Raw genomic sequence first — 26,368 nt, forward strand, 5'->3', positions numbered from 1 at the left:
CTTAAGAGGGAATATAGGTGAATTGGTGATTTAGAAACCAAAGCACACACTATCATTGAAATGCTTCTGTTTAAAAAGTACAACCTCTGCTTTGTGTTCATTAAATTTGATTCACAATATCAATTTGTTTTGCCAAAAGTACAGTTAACATTTCTGCAATATAGCGCAATTCAAATTTGCATTGTTTTCAAACACTGGTTCATTTTCCATGAGCAAACAACTTACTTTGGTGCATTCAAGGCAAGCCATCAGCAAGTAATTGCAGCTTGTGTGCTTTTCTCTCAAGGCAGAATGAATTTAAATTAAATTCTATTTGATATGCAAAGGGACATAATTAAAACCAAGTGCATTGAACAGATTTCAAAGTATATTCTTGTTCATCAGTCACAGAGTGAAAGGAAAAGAAACACCTGTGAGAACTGATAATAGGTACTTTAGGAAGGTATGAACAGAAAACAAAGGAGACAGAAAACACTTCTGTTTGAGGACCAGAAATGTGAGACTAAAACTAATGTCTTAACTGAAATAAAGGCAATTACATGGATATGAAGATGGAGTTGGTTGAAGTGGAGCATGGATTTAAGGTAATACAGCAGAGAAGCACCAGTACTGATGTTCCACAAATTAACCACAACCTAACCTGATGAAGGAGCAGTGCTCTAAAAGCTCGTGCTTCCAAATAAACTTGTTGGACTATAATCTGTTATTATGTGATTTTTACCTTGCACCAGACTAGAAGTTGATATCATGGTCATGAGTAAGCTCCACATCTCAGAGCAAGACAACTCAACAGAACATATTGCTTGCTATATCTTCCTTGCTTTGCTAGAGCCATGAGTTGAATGTAGTGCTGGAAAAGCAGAGCAGGTCAGGCAGCATCTGAGGAGCAGGAAAATCGATGTTTCAGGCAAAGCCCTTCATCAGGAAACATGCCCAGTGTAGACTCTCATATAGACTACCATCTTATTTGCTGAAAGCTGAGATTTCACTTTAAGCCTATACACAGGAACTGCCATAGAGACAACCCATCAAAGAAATTTCAAGTCAGAAATCTGCAAAGCTTTCTCGGACAGATAGATATCAAGAGTGGCCTCACTGTTGATTCCATTCCAGGAGAACTCTGGGAACACATTCAAGCTGCAGTATTGAATACTACCAACAAGGTAGTATTATGCACCAAGAAGTACAGGGGATTATTTGATTAAAATAACAATGAACCTTCCAGCTCAGCGAGCAAACCTACATCCAGAACCTCAACCTGAGCTGCAAATCTTTTCAAAACTCAATAACAAAGAAATCCAAAAAGGCCAGCTCGACACGCTCACCTGGCTCAGCCAAGTGGAAAATCCAATAGTACTGCATGTAGTACTCGTCAACATCCAAAATATTTGGTGGATAACACTTATGGAAGAACTCACCAGAATGCTGACACTGGAAAAGTTGGTGGCATATTGGTAATGCTAATGGGCTAGTAATTCAGAGACCCAGGATAATTATCTGAGGATGTGGGTTGAACTTCCACCATGACAATAAATGGACTTTAAATTCAGTAAGTCGCTAGTCAGTTGTGACCATGACAGCTATTATTGATCATTGTAAGAATCCATCTGGTTCACCAAGTCTCTTAGAGAGAAAAATCTGCTGTCCTTACTTGGTCTGCCTACATGTGACTCCAAATCCACAACAATGTATTATCTTTAAACTGACCTCTGACGTACTGCAGCAAATCACTCTATTCAGAGCAATTCAAGATGGGCAACAATTGTTGGCCTTGCTGATGATGCTGATATTCTGTGGAAGAATAAAGAAGTACGCTTCAATGAAGTACTAAAATCTGCCTTCTGGACTCAAATAGAGTTTAACAATTTTAGGGCTAGAGCACCTTCTCCCATGTTCTTACCTCAACCTCCACACAACAGGCCTTGTCATCACATAGGCTACAACCACAGTCAACCCATTGTCAGCCATTAATGGTTCCCATTAGCAACTATTCATTCTCCCAGGCTGAACTTTACTTATTCCTTTGTCTGCTCAACTCCTTCTCTCTCTTTCTCTCTCTCTCTCTCTCTCTGTCTCTCTGGGCTCCATTTCCACCTATCATTTACTCCTTTCCCCCTCTCCCACCCCTTCTGCAGTATAGATACCCACCTTCTCCCAACTACAATCAGTTTTAAAGAAGGGTCACTGGACCAGAAACGTTAACTCTGCTTTCTCTCCATAGATGCTGCCAGACCTGCTAAGCTTTTCCAGCAATCTGTATTTTTAGCTCTGTGATAGCATTGGCCAGACTTTAGTGTAGTCAGTAAATGAGATGCACCAACCTGAGGATTGAATTCTCCTGGCCACAGTCACTTGCAGCATTCAACAATACCCTTTCCTGAGGAAGCACAACTTTGGAGATTAAAAAGTCCCCTTAAAGAAACATGAAGTTCTGTACCAGACTTCAAGAAAATATAGATCACCAAACATTGTCATTGAAGGAATTGAGCTAAATGCTGTCAAGCAACTATATTAAAAATGAACCACCCATGACAAATAAAGGTGGTCAGGAAGAGTATCCAATAAGAGACTAAGGTATACAAAATAGTGAAAGGTAGTGGTAAGCTAGAGAATTGGCATTTTCTTTTTTTAAGGAACCAGCAGTGGATAACTAGAATGTTAATGAAGAGGGAGAAAATTGATTGTGACAATAAACTGACAAAAGGCATAAAAACAAACAGCAAGAGCTTCCACAGGCACATAAAAACAAAGAGTGGCTAAAGTAAGTGATGGACCTGTGGAGGACATACCTTGGATATCAATAACAAAACAAGCTTTCTGCTCTGAGTTTCATCATGGCAAATGATTACCTGCAGAGCTAAGAACATGTTCCACAGATGTCCTTCGAGACTGCATGAAAAAAATGCAATGTTCCCAATTCCTCATGGGAACCTTGTACCAAGAATGCTCAAACATGTACCAAGAAGAATCTGCAAAAAAGGATGTCAGACAGCTTGGGCATCTCCAACGGGACCAGGTGGAGGCCAAGCACAAACAGCAGAAGGAGTATACAAAAAACCAAGCATCACACCCAACCAACAACCTCCCCCCCCCCCCCCCCCCCACCATGTGGCTGGGCATGCGCAGACCTGTCACTGGACTGTTTACTCAACTCAAAACACAACCCGAATCTAGAAGAAAGCCATCCTTGGTCTTGATGCGCAGAAGGAGATTTGAAGGGAGTCTCCAGATTTGTCAAGGTAGCTGAAATGTAATCTTTTTCTTTGTGCTTGGCTGTGATGCATCCACTTATCATGGTGTTTTCATTGTTAGGGTTACTGATGAGTGTTGATTAATCATGTTTCAAATTATTGACTCTTGTCGCCAATCCACCAGCTGCTCATGTCATAGTGTGAAGAGGTCAGGATGGTATGCTATTACAGGATGGAATGCATTGATATCCTGCATATGACTTCAGCAATGATGCAGGAGAAGACAGACACAGAGAATTTGTGGGTTGTAGTGACAGGCGAAGTGTGGCTCTAAATGCATTTGGTAGCAAATTGTCCTCAGTTGGTTGTAACTGACATGAGACCTGAGTCTTCTGAGAGACTGGTATTCTGAAATGTCCAGGATGCTCATCTTCTTAGTGCAACATGTTGCGGAGATCACCTCTTGCAAATTGCAACTCTTTTTATTCTAAACTCATCACTCTAATGTGGAAAGGCAGGTCTTTAAGGTCTAGATTATTGCTGGTTCTCTTAGCTGTGTTCCTATTGCTGGTAATCCTCTGTTGTTCTACCTGATACCATTCTGAGATGCAAAGAAAAGCAGCATTTGCAGCATGCTGATGTGATGTAAGCTCCAAAAATCAGATGTATCAAACTCCGAGTCACCTTTCAACTTGAGAACAAAGAACTTTCAAAAAATTCAGCAGGAAAGCAGCTGTGAGGTTTTGATATTTATTAGGATATTTGCCTGTTATTTCTTCAGCTTCTTTAATTGTCACTATGAAAGAAAGCCCATATTGCTTTCACTGGTGAGTTCCAGGAAATCTGGGAAAGGTGTGCACTAGAATCCTTAGCCCCATGTTAATGCTGCAATTAACATATTGAAATTGACAACCTTAGTTTTCCGGAGGTAGATACTTGCTGGCAGTTGAATCTTGCAGTTACCTTCTGATAACGGCATGTTGGTGTCATATTTTCAATGCGGCATTGATTTCTTTACTTTTTAACTTGAACACCAACTTCCAAAGTAACATGTACCTCAACATGTTTTGATCAATGCAGAACAGAGATTGAATGTATTTGCTGATCATAGGCTGTTTATAATTATTTCCTTTTCATCACCAATGGTTTCTGCTTGCATATATTAATGGAATTAATTTAGAAAATGCCTCAGGATAAGAAAAAATGTTTTCTCTGTGCAGAAAATATTTATGAGGAGGTGAATGGCAGCTTGCCCGTGAATTTAAAGCTGCTAAAAGTCAGAGATGATCTAATAATACCAACAATGTTGTGCAGATTATGAATGCTGTTAGAACCCAAGGATATTGTCACAGTCCTGTAGTCATTGCCTGCATTTATGATTATATTCAACCCATCCACAAATATAAATTGCTTAAGCTGCCGTAAACATTTGTTTTGCCCCATTATTCAATATATGCAGCCTGGAAGCATAATCTCTGGGTCTGCACAGATCCAGCTATCCTTTTAAATTATGGATTAGTGGTGCTGGAAGAGCACAGCAGTTCAGGCAGCATCCAAGTAGCTTCGAAATACTTTTAAATTAGTCTGTTGTTACAATTCTAATTAAATGCAGACATTATAGAGTGCAGTCTTCTTCTTAGCATTCAGCAGATCTAAAGAACGGGAAAGGTCTCAATTTGGGGCAGGAATCTATGCATTATTTTTAGAAAGGATATTCTTAGAAAATTTTATGATCTCCAACTCAATAAGTGGGACATTACCTATTCTATGCACTTGCCTATATATGATCATTATAAATTAAATGTTGTGTAAAATTAGCTACAAATTGTAGGACACATAGTAGAACTGGAGCACAATTTGTGCTGACAATTAACTTGAAGTGCTATTGATTTTCTTGTTGCAATAAAACATTATACCAAGGCACAGCCTGGCTTCTGAGATCAGTTGCACTCTTCCTAAAATCAGAAGGGCAGGAAGTTCTTCTGGTGTTACACAGAACTTCAGTTATTGTCACTGAAACAGATTAAACAACTACTTAACTCATTGTTTTTGATGTCTTGGTATGAGCAAATTGCATTATCATTTCCAAATATAAACTGACAACAGTCTCTCATGAGGCGGCACAGTAGTTAGCACTGCTGCTTCACAGCACCAGGGACTCAGGTTTGATCCCACCCTCGGACCACCATATTTGTGGAGTTCGCACTTTCTCCCTGCGTTCTGCATGGCTTTCCTCTGGGTGGTCTGGTTTCCTCCGACAGTTCAAAGATGTGCAGTTTAGATGGATTGGCCATGCTAAATTGCCCATAATGTCCAGTAATGTCCAGGTTAGGTGGATCAGCCATGGGAAATGCAGGTTTACAGGGATAGGATAAGGGAGGTGCATCTGGGTGGGATGCTGTTCGGAAGATCAGTGTGTACTCAATGGGCTGAATAGCCTTCTTCCACACTGTGGGGATTATATGATTCTAAGAATTTCACTGGTTGTAAAGCTCTTTAGGATGCTCTGTGGATGGGAAAATCATGATGTAAATATAAACTGCATGCAGTTTTTTCCCCATTCCCTCATTAGTGAGGTGATAAACACTTCTCTTTAATGAATTTTTCTAGTTGCATCACATCTCAGTGAACCTTTCTCAACTTAAATTTTCTTCTTGATCATATTTCACAATAAAACACATTTGACGAAAAGTATTTGGCATAAATCTGTTTTTTGGGCAAACACTTATTTTTTGCAGATTGTATTTATATTCAGACGCAAAGGAAATATTTTAATAATTTCTTTTAAAATAGAGTCATATAGCATGGAATCAGACCCTTCAGTCCAACTAATCCATGCTGACAATGTTTCCAAATGAAATGAGTCTGACTTGCCTGCATTTGGTCCATATTACCTCCAAACCTTTCATATTCATGTACTTATCCAAATGTCTTTTAAATGTTGTAATGCATGTACATCCTCTGACAGTTCATTCAACACATGAACCATCCTGTGTAAAAAAACGTTGCCCCTCATTATCCTTTATAAAACTTTCTCCTCTCACCTTAAAAATATGGCCCCTTGTTTTGAACTCCCCCATCTTAGGGAAAGGTTCCTTGCTATTCACCTCTCCCAGCGCAACAAGGCAGAACCCCCCTGGTCCTCACCTTCCACCCCACCAACCTCCACACACAACGCTTCATCCACCGCCACTTCCGCCATTTCCAAACAGACCCCACTACCGGAGATATATTTCCTTCCCCACCCCTATCAGCGTTCCGAAAAGGCCATTCCCTCTGCGACTCCCTCGTCTGGACCACACCTGCCACCAGCCCACGCCTCACTCCTGGCACCTTTCCCTGCCACTGCATGAAGTGCAAAACCTGTGCCCACACCACTCCCCTCACCTCCATCCAAGGCTCCAAATCATCCTTCCACATATGTGAAAAATTCACCTGCACCTCTACCAATGTCATCTACTGCATCCGTTGCACCCAGAGTGGTCTCCTCTACATCGGAGAGACAGGATGCCTTCTTGTGGTTCATTTCAGAGAACATCTCTGGGACACCTGCATCCACCAACCCCACCACCCAGTGGCTGAATGCTTCAAATTCCTCTCCCACTCCGTCAAGGACATGCAGGTCCTGGGCCTCCTCCACTGCCAGAGTATTTCCACCCAACGCCTAGAGGAGGAATGCCTCATATTCTGCCTTGGGATCCTGCAACTGCACGGGATAAATGTGGATTTCAGCAGCTTCCTCATTTTGCCTCCACCCACATTATCCCAGTCCCAAGCCTCCAACTCAGCACCGCCCTCCGGACCTGTCCATCACTCCCCCCTCTGACCTATCACCTTCTCCTTCACTTTCGTCCACGTATTACTTTCCCAGCTACCTCCCCCCAACTCCACCCACCTCCCATTTATCTCTCAGCCCTGACCCTTAAGCCTCATTCCTGATGATTCTCCTGCTCCTCGGATGCTGCCTGACCAGATGTGCTTTTCCAGCACCACACTCTTGACTGGGACTCTCTTCACTGGAGCATAGAAGGTTGAGGGGTGATCTTATCAAGGTTTATAAAATCACGAAGGGTTCAAGGATGGTGTTGCGTGAAGTGGAGGAGATGCGCTGGAGGGCATCATCAACCACATGGGAAGAGAAGTTGCGATCGTGGAAGAAGGAGGCCATCTGGGACTTTCTGAGGTGGAATTCCTCCCTGAAGAAAGTCCCAGCCTATTTTACAACTCAAACCCTCCATGCCTGGTAAAATCCTGGTCGATCTTTTTTGAACCCTCTTCAGTTTAATAATAATCTCCTTCCTATAGTAGGGTGACCAGAACTGCACACAGTACTCCAGAAAATGCCTCACCATGTTCCAACTCATGTACTCAATGGTCTGAGCAAAGAAGGCAAGTACGCTAAGCACCTTCTTAACCACCCTGCCAACTTGTGATGCAAATTTCCAAGAATGATGGACCTGAACTCTAGGTCTCTCTGTTCTGCAACACTAACCAGGGCCCTACCGTTAACTGAATAAGTCATACCCTTGTTTGTTTTACCAAAAAACAATGCCTCACATTTATCAAAATTAAACTTCATCTACTGTTCCTCAGCCCATTGATCCAATTGATCAAGATCTTTTTTGCTGTGAACCTTGAACTGATGAGTAATCAAATCCTCTGAGGAATATGAGATTATCTGCAAACACTCGTAATTCCACTTAAGACTTGCAAAAGTGGAAAAACACATTGGGCACCTTGAGCTTCCAGTACAAGTTAAGGAACCTATACCCTACTCCAGACCTGAAGCTATGACTCTGAGGTCTACCTCTTCTCTACTCCTGAGATGATGGACAAGAAATTATGCCCAGTGGTGCCCATTTATTGGTGTGTGTGTGTGTGTGTAGTTGTGTATGTGTATGTGCGTGTGTGCGTGTGTGTAGTGAATATATGCCAGATCATGTTTCCACTTGGCATGCAATACAATTTGATGCCTGTGCTGCCATTTTGCAGCTTAGTGGTCCAACTGAAATCATATCTTAAACTTGTATAGTTTCCCATCCATCAAGCAACATGGTCTCATACCTGGACCAAATTTAAATGGATCACCAACTCCTTAGTTAACTGCTAGAATGGTGATTCCAGCAATCTGGTGAAGGCCAGACTATCATTATGCATGCCCATTTAGGCACTGTTATCTGCAGCCATGGTGGTAACCATCTGAGCTGGCATGACAATGAGCTGACCTTACATTTGGAACGTTCAGGGTACTCCTGGACATCATTTATCAGCTTTCTGGCAGGTTTCACGCTGCTTCTTAGTGTGTGCCTGTAAGCCACCTTCTGCAGGCCACTCCAGTGTGGTCATTATCTGAGTCTTCTCTGAAGAGCTGGCAGTTGCACATCTCAGACTCCCTGTAAGGTATTTACAGTGTCAGTGTCGGAAGTGGGAGCTTTATTTGTGAAATCATGTGGTGGTGTTTCTTAGTCATGCTGTTCCAAGTCTTCCTCCACTATCTAGCCAGATTCAACTATTTTGTATCCAAAAGGATCAGGCAAAAGATTAAAGTTTTGGTGAGTAGAGGGGAGAAAGCAGAAGATGCCTCCTTCCATCAGTTGCACCTCAGAGAAGCATAGAGATGTACAGCACAGAAACAGACCCTTCAGTCCAACTTGTCCTTGCCAACCAGATATCCGAAATTAATCTAGTCCCGTTTTCTAGCACTTGGCCCATATCCCTGTGAACCCTTACTATTTATATACCAACCCATATGCCTTTTAAATGTTGTAATTGTACCAGCCTCCACCACTTCCTCTGGCAGCTCATTCCACACACGCAACACCCTCTGCATGAAAAAGTTGCCCCTTAGGTCCCTTTTAAATCTTTCCCCTCTCACCCTGAACCTTACTGTCTCATTCTGGACTCCCTCGCCCCAGGACAAAGAACATGTCTATTCATCCTATCCATACTCCTCATGATATTATAAACCTCTATAAGGTCACCCCTCAGCCTCCGATGCTCCAGGGAAAATAGCCCCAGCCTTTTCAGCCTCCCCCTATAGCTCAAATCTTCCAACCCTGGCAACATCCTTGTGAATCTTTTCTGAACCTTTTCAAGTTTCACAACACCCATCCTAAGTCTGAAGAGATTATTTGGAGAGGAAGAGGATAAGGCATAAGGTACCATCATCTTCATTACTCCAGCCATTGTAACTACCCCATTTAGGACACAGCAGGCATTTCTCTCTGGATTCAAATAAATTTCTGCTATCTTCAGTTGTGCACAATCATTTCTGATTCGAGAGGGATGTATGTCAGTGAATTGTTTTAGGAGTTTTTGGTTATATGTTTGAGTAGGAGAAAGTGAGGACTGCAGATGTTGGATATCAGAGTCGAGAGTAGGGCGCTGGAAAATCTCAGCTGGTCAGGCAGCATCTGAGGAGCAGGAGAATCGGCTGGCAAGATCTGAAATGTGGGTGTAAGGTGTGTGGTAGTGCTAAGTGCATGAAAGTGAGATGAAACATGAGGTTGATATGTACATGCTCTGACAGACAAGATAGCGATGTGGTGATTTTGGCTGGTGAGTCATTCCCTGGTGAAATATTACATTTGACAATGAATTAACTATGCTTGACCACTCTTGTGAGGTCACTGAACTTCTTATGACACTGTGTCCAGGTCCTTGGGCCCAAGGCATTGACCTCCATGACAACCTGTTTCTATAACTTTCTCAGTATTTGTTTGGAGGCTTCCTCAAGTCTCTTGCAGGGATGGCATGGCACTGCTTGCTTCCAGATGCTCCACCCAAAATTCCAGAGCAGCATCAAAAGCTTGGATGTGCATACTGCCTTTGTCAGCTATTCTTCTTTTCTTTCTCATGTCAGATCCAGATCAGACAGGATTCCCAGCACCCGGTCTAGTCACAGTGCACCACTCCTTTAAGCAATACAGCTTTAGGTGGTATTTGCAAGTATTGATTTTACATTCCAAGCTGTTCCATGCTGCAAATCAACAGCACTGTTGCATGAGAGATAATTCAAATGAACAGGCAGCGTGAAGATAGATGCATGTTCATTGTGTTACATTGAAGAGGGGCAGCTTAATCACAACATTTGATCCCTGTACACTTTTTTATTTACTCTGCTGTTGTACTTCAACCTACCTTTCCAGAAATACGAAGGAGCATTTTCTCCAACAGATGATACACTTTATCATTTTATTGCTGAGGTTGATCTCCACCCATATCAGTATTACATTTGAGGACCAAAATAAGGAAAATCACAGAGCATTATCTAGCATGTAAAGGTAAGAGTTGCCATAGTCCCAAAGGAGAGAGACAGTTAGCCAGTGTTGGTTTAAACTGAGTGTCGCCACATCTCGGGCAAGGATGAGAAGGCGGGACCTTCTGTGGTAATTGTGTCGGAATTGAAGCTGCTCTATAGATGTCACTCTGCAAAGCAAACCAGCTATTCAGCTAACTGAGCTAACCAATTCCCATCAAACATCCTATGTAATAAGGGAATCTTTCTATTACAAACATTGTTTCATAAACAACTTGATAGGAACATTCATTAATCACAAATCAAGGAGCTGAAATACTAACTTGTTTTGAACTGAATGCTGCCTGTATAGGCTTACCTATTTATTGTAACATTGCTCAAGTACACACACTTTAGAATGACAAGCTATGAAATTATTTCAACTTTGTTTGTCAGCCATCTGAGAGTTTGGGCTTGTAACTGGAATCCTGAGAATAATGGAAAAATATAAATAAAACTGGGGAAAATAAAGCCAAAGAGGTAAACTTTAATTCCTCAGCCAATGCATCACGTCAATTTTTCCCCATTGTGTTAATCGGACAGAACATCTCGACTGGCAAAAAAATATGAAATGTCTGAAAGCTCCACAGGGAGAAAAAAAAAGATTGTTTCACTTTTTTTATTAGTTTAATATCTGACCTAAATTGAAAACATTTCCTGTAAAGTGATATTTTCTGGTGCTTTTCTTTCTAGGTATGATGTTGATTCAAAAAGCCCAGATTTATCAAAACATGTAAGTAGTCTGATCCTCTCCATCTTTATATGATGTTCTATTATTTAATTTTGATTTAAACTAAGTGCGAGCTAACTTACTCTGATCCTCCCAACTGTAGTGAATAGAGAACATTTTGTCATAGTATATCACAAATGACTAGCATAACAACACTTTAATTATGAGGAAAGGTAATGTAAATTAGATTGTAGTTCTTTGAATATAAGAGTCTGAAGTGTAATCTGATTGCGAGTCAGGGCAATAGTAAAATGTTTCAATGGAGAAGATAACGAGGAACTATCCTCCTCATTCAGTGAGTCCAGAATAAATGGGCACAATCTTATTATTAGAGCTAGACCATATAGGAATGAAATCATATAAACAACAAAGGGTATGTGAAATTCTCAAGCCAAAATGACTGTGGATACTGATTCATGTTAAATTTTCAGGATTGAAAAACAGAATTTTTCATTTGCTAAGAATATCAAGAGATGATATGCAAGTAAATAGAGTTGATACATAGACCATGCAATTGTAGAATCCTCCTGTGGGGAAAGAGGCCATTTGGCCCATCGGGTCGGTGCTGACCCTCCAAAGAGCATTCCAATCAGACCCAGGCCCTGCTGTGTCCCTCTAACCCCACATTTACCATAGCTAACCCACCAAACCCCCACATCCCTGGATGCTACAGGATAGTTTAGCATGGTCAATCCACCTAACCTGCACATCTCTGGATTGGACATCAGCCAAAATCTAAATGAATCCTCGAAAAGTTATGAAGGTTGAATGGCTGACTCACATTTCAAGAAGAAGCAAAAAAGCTCAACAGGATGCTGGAAGTCTGAAACAAATGCAGAATGCTGGAGAAACTCAGCAGGTCTGGTAGTATCTGTGGTGAGAGCAACAGTTACTGTTTTGGATTCAGTATGGCTCTTCTTCAAAACTGAGTTTTGTCAGCATTCTCTGTGTTGGTTTCAGCTGAATGTCTATCTGGTTAACTGTTAGAATACAAACAGGGCAGAACATGAGCAGGCCCTTCAGCTTACCATGTCTGTGCTGACCGCGATGGAGACATAAAATCTTCAGATGCTGGAATCCAAAATAGACATACAGGAGGCTGAAAGAACACAGCAGGCCAGGCACCATCAGGAGGCAGAGAAGGATCCTGAAGAAGGGTTACACCCGACACGTCGACTTTTCCAACTTCAAGATGCTGCCTGGTCTGCTGTGTTCTTCCAGCCTCCTGCCTGTCTATTTTGTGCTAACCATGATGCCATTCTAAACTAATCTTTGTCTAATCTGCATATGGTCCATATCTCTCTATTCTCTGCCTGTTCATGTATCTGTCTAAACAGTTCTTAAAGTTTGCTAACATGTCTGCTTCTACCAACTCCTCTGGCAGTATGTTTCATGCACCTACCACTCTGTATAAAAAATAACTTGCCTCACACATAGCCTTCAAATTTATCCCCTCTCACCTTAAGCCTATGGCCCCTACTATTAACATTTTCATCCTGGGAGAAAATCTCCAACTGTCCACCTTGCCCATGCCTCTCATAATTTTATATACTTCTATCAGGTCACCCCTCCACCTCCAATATTCTCGCAAAAACAGTTGAAGTTTGTCCAACCATTTCTTGTAACTCATGCACTCCAATCCAGGCAACATCCCAGCAAACTCTTCTTCACCCTCTCCAAAGCCGCCACGTCCTTCTTAAATACCAGAACTGCACACAATATTCCAAAAGTGGCCTAACTAAAGTCTTGTACAACTGCAATGTGACTTGCCAACGTTTATTCTCAGTGCCCTGACCGATAAAGGCAAGCATGTCCTATGCTTTCTTCCACACCTTATCCACTTGTGTTGACACTTTCAAGAAGCTATGGACTTGCATCCCAAGATCCTTCTACATACCAATACTCCTGAGGATCCTGCCATTTATTGTATGATTTCCTCTTCCACTTGACCTCTTAAAAAAACCTCACCTCTCACTTGTCCAGATTAAATTCCATCTGCCATTTCTCTGCCCAACATCCCAACTGATATACATCTTGCTGCATCCTTTGACAACCTTACTCACTACCCACAATTCCACCAATTTTTATGTTGTCTGCAAACTTACTAATCAGACCACCTACATTTTCATCCCATTGATTTATATACATTCCAAACAGAGGTCCCAGCACTGATCCTTGTGGAATCCTTGTCAAAGCCCTCCAGTCAGAAAAACATCCTTCCTCAAACACCTCTGTCTTCTATGACCACGTCAGTTTTGAATCCAGCTACCAACTCACCATAGATCCTGTGTGCCTTAATCTTCTGGACCAGCTTACCAGGAGGAAACTTCTCAAATGCTTTTGTAGAGTCTATGTAGACCACATTCACTGCCCTACCCTCATCAACCATCTCCTTCCTTAAAAATCTCAATCAAATTTGAGAGCCAAGACTTGCTCTGCATAAAGCCACGCAGACTACCCCTCATAAGTCCATTCTTTTCCAAATGCGAGTAAATCCTGTCTCTAAGAATTTTCTTTAATAATTTCCCTACCATTGATGTAAGGCTCGCTGGCCTATAATTTCCTAAATTATCCTTATTGTCCTTCTTAAACAAAAAGTACAGCATTGATTATTCTCCACTCTTCTGGGACCTTGCCTGTGGCTAAAGAGGAGACAAAGATTTCTGTCAAAGCTGCAGCAATGTCCTCTCTTGCCTCCCTCAGCATCGAGGGATAGATCACAGCAGGCCCTGGGGACTTATCTACTTTACTGTTTTCAAGACAGCCAACACCAACTCCTTCCTAATATTGACAAACCCCTCCATAATGTTAATATTAGCCATGTCCTTCTCCTTGGTGAATACTGTTGTAAAATACTCATTGAGGACCTCACCTACTTTCTTTGGCTCCATATATAAATTTTCTCCTTTGTCTTGGAGTAGACTTACTCTTTCTATATCTACCCTCTTGTTTCTAATATATAGATAAAATGCCTTGGGATTCTACATAATCTTACTTGCCAAGGACATTTCATGGCTTCCTTGAGTCCTCCTAATTCCATTTCAGTTCTCTCCTGCTCACTTTATATCCTCCAAGTGTCTTGTCTGATTTCACTTTTATAAACCTTATATATATATGTTATGGTTCTGTTCGCCAAGCTGGGAATTCGTGTTACAGACGTTTCGTCCCCTGTCTAGGTGACATCCTCAGTGCTTGGGAGCCTCCTGTGAAGCGCTTCTGTGATGTTTCCTCTGGCATTTATCGTGATTTAAAACATAGAACAATACAGCACAGAACAGGCCCTTCATCCCACGATGTTGTGCCGAACATTTGTCCTAGCTTAAGCACCCATCCATGTACCTATCCAGTTGCCGCTTAAAGGTCGCCAATGATTCTGACTCTGCTACTCCCACAGGCAGCGCATTCCATGCCCCCACCGCTCTCTGGGTAAAGAATCTACCCCTGACATCCCCCCTATACCTTCCACCCTTCACCTTAAATTTATGTCCCCTTATAATACTGTTGTACCCGGGGAAAAAGTTTCTGACTGTCTACTCTATCTATTCCTCTGATCATCTTATAAACCTCTATCAAGTCACCCCTCATCCTTCGCCGTTCCAATGAGAAAAGGCCTAGCACTCTCAACCTATCCTCGTACGACCTATTCTCCATTCCAGGCAACATCCTGGTAAATCTTCTCTGCACCCTCTCCAAAGCTTCCACAACTTTCCTAAAGTGAGGCAACCAGAACTGCACACAGTACTCCAAATGTCGCCTAGCCAAGGTCCTGTACAGCTGCAACATCACTTCACGACTCTTGAATTCAATCCCTCTGCTAATGAATGCTAATACACCATAGGCCTTCTTACAAGCTCTATCCACCTGAGTGGCAACTTTCAAAGATCTATGAACATAGACCCCAAGATCCCTATGCTCCTCCACCTTACTAAGAACCCTACCGTTAACCCTGTATTCCGCATTCTTATTTGTCCTTCCAAAATGGACAACCTCACACTTGACAGGGTTGAACTCCATCTGCCACTCCTTAGCCCAGCTCTGCATCATATCTAAGTTCCTTTGCAGCCGACAACAGCCCTCCTCACTATCCACAACTCCATCAATCTTCGTATCGTCTGCAAATTTACTGACCCACCCTTCGACTCCCTCTTCCAAGTCATTAACAAAAATTACAAACAGCAGAGGACCCAGAACTGATCCCTGCGGAACTCCACATGTAACTGGGTTCCAGGCTGAATATTTACCATCTACCACCACTCTCTGACTTCGACCGATTAGCCAGTTCTCTATGCAACTGGCCAACTTCCCCTCTATCCCATGCCTCCTGACTTTCTGCCTAAGCCTACCATGGGGAACCTTATCATATGCCTTACTAAAATCCATGTACACTACATCCACTGCTCTACCCTCATCCACATGCTTGGTCACCTCCTCAAAGAATTCAATAAGACTTGTAAGGCAAGACCTACCCTTCACAAATCCGTGCTGGCTGTCCCTAATCAAGCAGTGTCTTTCCAGATACTCATAAATCTTATCCCTCAGTACCCTTTCCATTACTTTGCCTACCACCGAAGTAAGACTAACTGGCCTGTAATTCCCAGGGTTATCCCTATTCCCTTTTTTGAACAGGGGCACAACATTCGCCACTCTCCAGTCCCCTGGTACCACCCCAGTTGACAGTGAAGACGAAAAGATCATTACCAACGGATCTGCAATTTCCTGTCTTGCTTCCCACGTAATCCTAGGATATATTCTGTCAGGCCCGCGGGACTTGTCAATCCTCAAGTTGTTCAAAATGTCCAACACATCTTCCTTCCTAAGAAGTATCTCTTCTAGCTTACCAGTCCATTTTACACTCTCCTCTTCAACAATACGGTCTCTCTCGTTTGTAAATACTGAAGAAAAGTACTCATTCAAGACCTCTCCTATGTCTTCCGACTCAATACACAGTCTCCCACTACTGTCCTTGATCGGATCTACCCTCATTCTCATCATTCTCATATTTCTCACATACGCATAAAACGCCTTGGGGTTATCCTTGATCCTATCCGCCAAAGATTTTTCATGCCCTCTCTTAGCTCTCCTAGTCCCTTTCTTCAGCTCCCTTCTGGCTATCCTGTATCCCTCCAATGCTCTGTCTGAACCTTGTTTCCTCAACCTTATGTAAGCCTCTTTCTTCCTCTTTACAAGACATTCAACCTCCCTCGTCAACCAAGGTTCCCTCACATGACCATCTCTTTCCTGCCTGATAGGTACATACATATCAAGGACATGTCGTATCTGTTCCTTGAAAAAGTTTCACATTTCCACGACATCCTTCCCTGACAGCCTATGCTCCCAGCTTATGCTCCTCAGATCCTGTCTTACAGCATCGTATTTACCCTTCCCCCATTTGTAAAACCTACCCTGTTGCACGCACCTATCTCTCTCCATAACCAAGGTGAAAGTCACAGAATTGTGGTTACCATCACCAAAATGTTCACCCACTAACAAGCCCATCACTTGTCCTGGTTCGTTACCAAGTACCAAATCCAATATGGCCTCCCCTCTGGTCGGACAATCTACATACTGAATTAGAAAAGCTTCCTGGACACACTGCACAAACACCGCCCCATCCAATCTACTTGATCTAAAGAGTTTCCAATCAATATTTGGGAAGTTGAAATCGCCCATGACTACCACCCTGTGGCTTCTGCACCTTTCCAAAATCTGTTTCCCAATCTGTTTCTCCACATCTCTGCTGCTATTGGGGGCCTATAGTAAACACCCAACAAGGTGACTGCACCTTTCCTATTTCTGACTTCAGCCCATACTACCTCCAAAGGCAGATCCCCCTCGAACTGCCTTTCTGCAGCCATTATACCATTTCTCATTAGCAACGTGACCCCCCCTCCTTTTTTACCACCCTCCCTAATCTTACTGAAACATCTGTAACCAGGAACCTCCAGCAACCATTCCTGTCCCTCTTCTATCCACGTTTCCGTGATGGCCACAACATCGTAGTCCCAGGTACCGATCCACGCCTTAAGTTTACCCACCTTATTTTTGATACTCCTTGATTTGTCTCTGCCATTTCCGGTTGTCAGTTCCAGCTGTCCGCTGAAGTGGCCGGTATATTGGGTCCAGGTCGATGTGTTTGTTGATAGAATCTGTGGATGAGTGCCATGCCTCTAAGAATTCCCTGGCTGTTCTCTGTTTGGCTTGTCCTATAATAGTATTGATATCCCATTCGGACTCATGTTGCTTGTCATCCTCATGTGCGGCTACTAAGAATAGCTGGTCATGTCATTTCGTGGCTAGTTGGTGTTCATGGATACGGATCATTAGCTGTCTTCCTATTTGTCCTATGTAGTGTTCTGTGCAGTCCTTGCATGGGATTTTGTACACTATGTTGGTTTTGCTCATGCTGGGTATCGGGTCCTTCGTTCTGGTGAGTCGTTGTCTGAGAGTGGCTGTTGGTTTGTGTGCTGTTATGAGTCCTAGTGGTCGTAGTAGTCTGGCTGTCAGTTCAGAAATGTTCTTGATGTATGGTAACGTGGCTAGTCCTTTGGGTTGCGGCATGTCCTCATTCCATTGTCTTTCCCTTAGGCATCTGTTGATGAAATTGCAGGGGTATCCGTTTTTGGCGAATACATTGTAGAGGTGTTCTTCTTCCTCTTTTTGCAGTTCTGGTGTACTGCAGTGTGTTGTGGCCCTTTTAACAGTGTCTTGATGCAATTTCTTTATTGTGTGTTGGGGTGCTTGCTTTCATAGTTCAGGATGCAGAAGCGCATACGATAAACATCACAGGAGTGCTTCACAGGAGGGTCCCAAGCACTGAGGATGTCACCTAGACAGGGGACAAAATGTCTGCAACACAAATTCCCAGCTCGGCGAACAGAACCACAACAACGAGTACCCGAGCTACAAATCTTCTCACAAACTTTGACATACACACACACTTCCTTTTTCCTTTTGAGTAAACTTTTAATAGCTCTGCTCATCGAAGGTTCCAGAATCTTGCCATCCTTATCTTTCATTCTAACAGCAACATGCTTGTTCTCAACTCTGATCAACTGGCTTTTTTTAAAAGACGTCCACATGTCAGATGTGGATTTACCTTCAAACAACCTCCCCCATTGTAATTTATCCAGTTCCTGCCTAATAATGTTGTAATTAACTTCCCCCAGTTTAGTACTTCCACCTGAGGACCAGTCTTACCCTTATCCATAATCGTCTTAACATTTACAGAGTTCTGGTCACTGTTTCCAAAAATGCCCCTCCACTAAAATTTAGCTTTGCTTTGCTCTTCTCTTTAACCATCTTTGTGTTCAACAGATTTTTGTTTTATCCTGAAATTTAAACAAAATCATGTCATTACTTTCATGAGATGGGCAGTATTTGTTTACGTATTTCATTCAATGCACTGTTAATAATTGTGATATTTGACTTGAGTTTAAATGCATGTTAACATTTCAATAAACATGTCAATATATTGGTGAGGAATTGGCATCAAGGAGTTAATATTGTCCTCCTCCTACATTTCTACATGGCAGTTTAGATTTGATTTTAGCATTTATTTTCTTTTTTCATGAAAACCCCTGAACAAAGTAAAAGAGATAATGACCAGTCATAATGGGTCTGCAAATCTGTTTCTTCTGCCTTTGCATGTGGATTCTAATATTTTCCAGCTGTCCAGAAGGGAAAATTGGTACTATAATGTATAACCAAGAACCTGTGCACACAGTTGAAGGCAAGGATTGGAAAGCTTTTTTTGCAGTTTTTCTGTCAAACAACGAGTGTTATTTTCAAGCTATTTCTAAATGGTAGATCAATCAAAACAAAAATGTTCATTTTCTAGTCTGTTCTTGAATATTGAGAATGGAGCATATACACAAAGGAACTGTCATGGATATTTACTGTGCCAGTGAATTAAAGACTTTAATTTTATGAATTGGCTGATAATTACAATTAGTATTTTAATGGCTCTTATCTTACCAATGCATTCTAATCGACACAATAGCTACAACATAATGGTCCAGATCTTCCAGTCTTCAGATAGTTGGTAACCAGGCATATGAGAAGAAAGATGGTTTTGGGACCTTTGGCAGTCTGGATGCTCCAACTTTTAGAGAATTGCCCATAAATTCTGAAATTCTGACAAGAAATCCCCTTCTGTCCAGGACCATCTGAAAGCTTCTCTTGGTTACAATTGAAGATTTCAGACAGTACTGACTTATTTGAGTAGCTACCTGGAAAATGTTAGACTGAAAATTCCTCCTGAAATGGTTGAATACCTAGCTTATCTGCCTTTCCCTACCACAATGCTCCCCCCTCCCCCATACCTCTCCACCTGACTCTCTCCCTTGCCTTTGCCAACCCCATAATCCACCTGGATGTGCAGCTCCAGTTTGCAGAAAGTAGAAGCAGAGAAGCAATCTGACAATGATTGCTGTTCCTGGAAAGCTTTGGGCCATTATTATGGACTTATTTCAACTTCCAACTTACTGACAATTGTATTAAGATTAAAGACGTTGTTGAAATAATGGTGCTTATGAAGAAGTTCCACCCCTATTTGCATTAATAAAATAGAGTGTTATTCAGGTAATTTAATTACCTATCATCCTTAGAGCAATGTGTTCTGTCAGGGATGATTTCATTTGATCAGTCATTGCGGGAAAGTAAAATATATAATTGAACTGTGATATGGTTTGCTACTTTGTAGGATTTTCTGGGACAGATGTTCTGCACCCTGGGGGAGATTGTGGGCTCATCAGGAAGCCGATTAGAGAAACCACTAATGTAAGTCGAATGTAGCTCGAAATTAATTCCACCTAATACTCAAAATTATTTGTGTAAAATATTGTCTTTGCTGACATGACGTTGGGAGGACCTGTTCCAGGTTTGGAAAAATTCAGATACAGTAGAAATGGCAAAAAGAGACAGGAACACAGATATTTCATGGAACAGAATCAAACTACATAAGTTTAAAGTTAGTGTCAAAGGTAATTTGGTTGACAGCACAAGGTTAGACCATATCTTTTTAATTTGCTGGCAATGAGAATGCTTCATGAAATGGGTTTGAATAGTTAAGTCTCAGTTTCTTGTCAATAAGAACTCAGGGTATGATTTATGCCAAATTTGAAATCTTGTTAAAAAGTTTGATAAGAAGGCATAAGATAATGCATGCATGTGCTTACGACTCTGAGCATTTTTAAATTTTAAAATACTGTAACAGTAAGGCTACTGGGACCTGACAAGAATAAAGAATAAAGTAAAGTCAGCCTTCCATATATGGGTGGCATGGTGGCTTAAAAGCAAGTTAAAACTAGAGAGAGGAACCATTAATGATTTCTTGATCGTCTTTCAATCCTTTAGAAAGTCCAAAGTGTTTTATACCTGACAAAGAATTGGCAAAATGCATTTACTACTGCTCTTTAAAATATGAAATAGCCTCTTTGTGAATGTCAAGATCCATCAAATAGTTTACTTACTTGACCATGTTTGCTATAGGTTGAAGTTTTTAGCCAGGGCATCATGATATAGGAAGACTTTTGCAAATGACATAAAGGCAAAATCAAAATTCTTCGATTGATGTATAAATAATAAAAGACTATATACAGTGTGACACTGGAAAAAGCACAGCAGCTCAGGCAGCACTGAGGAGCAGGAGAGTCAACATTTAGGGCAGGACCCTTCATCAGGACTGCAGTATTCATCAGTTCCTATAAACAAAACACTACTAAGAGAAGGGATGGGATTGATTGTTGTCTGAAAAGGGGATCTATGCTTGGAGACCACACTGTGTTGTTAAATGAGTACTTTGCATTTGCTTCCAACAACAGCCAAAATACATAGTAAGAGTGCGACAAGTTGAAATACAGAATGGACGAAAAATTGATTGAGAAGATTTACAAAGTTTGCCAGTCTACAGTTTCTGTAATCAATAATGCTGTATATTGTTGTGTGGTCACAGTTATAACTGCTGTGCACTTGATGATTCCCATTTCTTGTTAGCAAAACAGCTGAGGGTGGATAAAATCCATCTGAGAACATTACAGAGCTGTCAACTTTGCAAAATAGGCACAAATAAAGATTAGGAGTGGAGTTCAATGAAAGTTAAATCTCTGTCATTTGTAAGTGTCTGTGTACTGTCTGTAGTTTAACTCCTTTCAATAGCCTGACAAGCCTATTTTGTGAAAGTTAATGATGTGGCTTCATATAAATGTGAGAGAGTGCTGGTAATGGATTCTAATAGTTGTGAAAAGGAAACCACAAGAATTTGACATGTCAATCACACGATGCATTCGCTTCTACAAGCTGTTCCTCAATATTTCTAGGCTCCCAAGAACTATAATAATCTTCTCGGCAGAAACAAAAGGAGCTGACCCATTCCCAGCTGTCTTCTTGCTTGCTTCTTCAATTTTTCACACTTTTTAATCCATCAAATGGCCTCACCATGGTGAGGGACATGGTATTGATTTACCACTTTTACCTTACAAGTGGTCAAGGTTAGAAACCCAGTTGAATGGATGCCTATTGCAATATTGGTTTAGCAGAGGAGCAAGTACATCTAAATTAGCTTGAAGGGCAACTCCTGAAAGACTTCTCATTCTTTCTTTGCTCGCTACTAACAGATGATGAAGAGTCGCCAAACTTGAAACTTTAACTCTGCTTTCTTCCTGCAGATACTGCCCCTCCTGCTGAGTTTATTCAGCAGTTTCTGTTTTGGTTTAAGGTCTCCAGCATCCATGGTTCTTTGTTTAATTATTGTACCATTCACAGGTTAGGAACCTGTTAAACTCTCCAGTACGCTTCGCTGAGGTTCTTCAACTGAGCCAAGGTGTAAGCATCTTACCTTAAGGTTCCCTGACCAGTCATGGAGGGTGGCAAATTTGTTTCTGTCAAAGGAAGGATCAATCATTAAAGGGATCACAACCTGAGCAGGAATGGTTTGGCTGCAGCAATCACAGAAATGGAAAGTAGATCTGAGAAGACTGAGCCTGGGTGTCTCTGTCTTTCCTGAAAGTTCTGCTGTAGGATTTCTATTCCCAAGATTGGGGAAGATGGATAATCTTTCCAATCTGGCAAGCATAGTGGATGTCGCACAGAAAGTCAGCAGCTCAGTGTGGTCCCTCCAACTTAAAGACTGAGGATCTAGGAGCCCATTTTGGCAAGAAAGGGAGTGGCATAGCAACTAGAGTTGGCACATCTCCCACTCTGGCATTTACAGCAATCCCTTGCACAGCACTCCTCGTGGCAACACCACTATTCTCATTCTTCTCTCAGCAGGCACCTCACATCTCTGTTTGAGTCACCAAAATTCTCACTTACCCTCATTCTGTTGGTTTCTTGTATCCATGCTTGCCTCCTGTCCCCATTGAAACCATTGTTAAGCCCCACAACTCTCTGCTTCCTTCCTTGCCAGAGAGTGCTCAAACTCAAAAGGCAGAGACTCAGGGTTGCATTAAGGTAGCTCTCTAGTGACAGGCATTTTGATGGTAACTGAGAATTCCTACCCACCTGACCCATTTAAAAAGGAGGTCTTATTCCAGCAGGCTGTGTGTCATCAGTAACTCATGTGCTTGCATGTAATGGGAGAGCTGATCCTTTGCCTGTGGATCATGTGGTGAGGTCTTGCATCCTTTGAGTTAGATGAGTGTGCCCATCCCTCTGCCCAGTTGCATAGCACACGGCTGAGAAAAAGGCATAGGTGCCATGGTTATTGCTGGTGGTTTTTCTGTTGCTGTGTGTGCATGGGAAATCATGTCTCACAAACTTGACTGAGTTTTTTGAAGAAGTAACAAAGAGGATCAGTGAGGGCAGAGAAATACAACAGGATCTTGATCAGCTGGGCCAATTGGCTGAGAAGTGGCAGATGGAGTTTAATTCAGATAAATGTGAGGTGCTGCATTTTGGCAAATCAAATCTTAGCAGGACTTATACACTTAATGGTAAGGTCCTGGGGAGTGTTGCTGAATAAAGAGACCTTGGAGTGCAGGTTCATAGCTCCTTGAAAGTGGAGTCGCAGGTAGATAGGATAGTGAAGAAGGTGTTTGGTATGCTTTCCTTTATTGGTCACAGTATTGAGTACAGGAGTTGGGAGGTCATGTTGTGGCTGTACAGGACATTGGTTACGCCACTGTTGGAATGTTGCGTGCAATTCTGGTCTCCTTCCTATCGGAAAGATGTTGTGAAACTTGAAAGGGTTCAGAAAAGATTTACAAGGATGTTGCCAGGGTTGGAGGATTTGAGCTGTAGGGAGAGGCTGAACAGGCTGGGGCTGTTTTCCCTGGAGCGTCTGCGCTGAGGGGTGACCTATGGAGGTTTACAAAACTATGAAGGGCATGGATAGGGTAAATAGACAAAGTCTTTTCCCTGGGTGGGGGAGTCCAGACATAGAAGGCATAGGTTTAGGGTGAGAGGGGAAAAATATAAAATGGACCTAAGGGGCAACTTTTTCACGCAGAGGTTGGCACATGTATGGAATGAGCTGCCAGAGGAAGTGGTGGAGTTTGGTACAATTGCAACATTTAAGAGGCATTTGGATGGGTATATGAATAGGAAGGATTTGGAGGGATATGGGCTGGGTGCTGGCAGGTGGGACTAGATTGGGTTGGGATATCTGGTCAGCATGGACAGGTTGGACCGAAGGGTCTGTTTCCATGCTGAACATCTCTATGACTCTATGCTGTTGCTCTTTTTGAGGTGCTTGGTAAAACTGCTTCCATGGTGAAGGCTGTCAGCACAGGAGTACAGTTAAAACTGAGTGAAGTATATGACAAATGAAGTGATTGCCAAGAAATTGGCAGTATCCTACAAAGGAATCAAAACACTTTTGAAGAGGCAGTGCTGTTGGTAGTGGCTTTTCATCTGGCCATAGCTTCACCTTATCAAGTTCACTTATCACTGACTGTCAAACTTATCAATTTTACCCGAATAGCTCTTCCTACTATGCACTCACCTCCATGAGCTGCTGACTTATTATCATGTTCAAATGCCTTGCCTTGCCAGTTTTCACATTCACCTGGGTGAAAGCTAGGAAAGTTGTGGGACGATGGCAGTATCCAAACTCAGCATCAATTCTAGGAGATTTCACTCTCCATTCACAACAGGATCTTCATCCTGTTGGATCCCCTTGGAATCCGAAATTTCTAAAGACAAATTTGAACTTCCAGCTGATAGCTGAAGGAATTGTACAGGATTTCACAGTTTAAAACTCTAGAACTGTGATTTATTGACCAAACTTTCCTGGAAATGTATGTACCCAGCTAGAGTTAGTCAAATCTTGTAGCTTCCTTTGATTTGCCTATATTTGTTCCTTCTATTCTAAGCATAAACCTAAAACTGTTTTCTGTTATAGAGAACCATGGACAGCTTTGGCGTCTATCTGTTCACTTTCACTCTCAGACCTGGTAGACTGGCTATCTCTGCACAGAGATATCATAGAAATTTTAATCACATAGGCCTTATATTAAGGTACTGATGCCGATTTAATTTCCTTGGGTACCCATTTTTCTTTCATCGTGGAATTAAATGGATGATTCAAAACACAATAGTTTATGATCTAATATTCTCAGCCTATTTCTCTGGGATTTGGAGAGATTCATTCTACTGTTAGCACTCAGGCTGCTTGAACATCTTACATTTTCAACCACTAAAACAGTCGGGGGCTCTCTATTCTCCAATAATTAAACCAGCCAGCCTTGCTGAGACAGACTTTCGAACAGGCAAGTACAACACCCTTGGTTTACCCTTTTTTTTATAGACACATCACCAAAACATAATAAACTTGTAGACATCATCATCATTGTAACATCTTGCAAGGAAAGGAATTATCCCAATTTCTCAGAGAATTTTGTTGCATTATGATATAGATTCCAGATCAGAGAGGCTTGTACCTTTTAAGACACTTACATGATATTAGTGTTGCAATAAATGTATGTCTTGACAACAACCCATCTGTGTGATTTATGTCATGCAGGCTAACATGTAGAAAACCATAAAGCACATTAAATTTTTAACCTGACTATCACAGTGAGCAAGAGGAGGTGTGCAGTAAGCCCTTTCTGTCCTAACATTAGAATGGTTCATTTTTGTTTACACATGGTCACTGTAGTTTGACTCCAGATTTGAATAACAGCCCATTGTAATGCATTGTGTGACTCATGTATATCCTCTGTGGCACTTAGCTCTTGTTGTATTGGTAATGTAATTGGCATAGTTTCCTGGGAGTGGCAGGGTTTCTATCAAGCATGCCTGTAGAAATAACATCAAGATAGAATAATGAGATGACAACCTGTGTCTCTCTACCAGAGGCTTTCAATATAATAAGGAAGGGTCAAGAAAAGGATTGTTCTCCAATTTTCTGTTCCTTCACTTGAAATCTTATAGGCTGTTTAATTTTACTTTGTCCACCTTCTCAATATAAATTTACAAGATGTATTTGGATCTTTCGGAACAAGTCACGCAAGACTTGATGCAGGAATTTCCAACTCATTTGGCAGAATTATTTTGAGACTATATTTTAATCCTCTGTTCACTTGTTTATTTACATTCTCTTTTGCTTCTATATTTTAGCACATTCCTTCTCATTGCATTTCTTCTTGCAACGTTTTTCTCCTTCCCAGAGGCGGCAGCAACTTGTGTCACAAATGGAATGATTTGTTACATGAGCCACATGATTACACAGTAAATTTAGCCTAATCTCATTCCTATCCAATTCATGTCTCCCCATCTTGTGAACACAGTCTTGAATGTAAAGCTGAATAATTGAATAGAAAGGAAAATTGGATGTCAAGTCAGAAGTGAGTTACAAGAGAAAAAAAACAGAACCAAAGGCAGGAAAGACTAAAAGAGAAATAATAAGCAAAGCAAATTGAAAACATTAAAATATTCAAGAAAAATCAGAACTGCACGACAAGCAGGCATGTTGAAATTCAAACAAATAAAGAACAGGTAAATTGAGGCACTTTGTGAAAAGGATTTGATAACCTTGCAACAAATAGGAAATAATAAGTGAAGAAACCAGGAACAGATTTATGGAAAGACATGACAAAAATGTCAGGAAAACATAATTTGTCATTGTATTTAACAATCAACTATCCAATTTATGATCTTTAAATTTGCTTTATGAATGATATCAAGAATGTATGTTAAAAAGAAATAATTTGC

General features: G+C 41.5%; 1 protein-coding gene across 5 annotated transcripts in view; it reads left to right on the forward strand.

Annotated features, from left to right (window-relative positions):
• The window catches only part of LOC140467305 (copine-8-like), a 594,693-nt gene that overhangs the window by 123,273 nt on the left and 445,052 nt on the right, over positions 1–26,368 (forward strand). For all 5 annotated transcript variants that reach the window (XM_072563573.1, XM_072563576.1, XM_072563574.1 and 2 more), the window contains 2 exons: positions 11,182–11,221; positions 19,920–19,996. In XM_072563573.1, the coding sequence (XP_072419674.1) occupies positions 11,182–11,221; positions 19,920–19,996 (117 nt within the window). The remainder of the gene's footprint in view (positions 1–11,181; positions 11,222–19,919; positions 19,997–26,368) is intronic.

The sequence above is a fragment of the Chiloscyllium punctatum genome, chromosome 45 (genome assembly GCF_047496795.1).
Source record: "Chiloscyllium punctatum isolate Juve2018m chromosome 45, sChiPun1.3, whole genome shotgun sequence".
NCBI classification, from domain to species: Eukaryota; Metazoa; Chordata; class Chondrichthyes; order Orectolobiformes; family Hemiscylliidae; genus Chiloscyllium; species Chiloscyllium punctatum.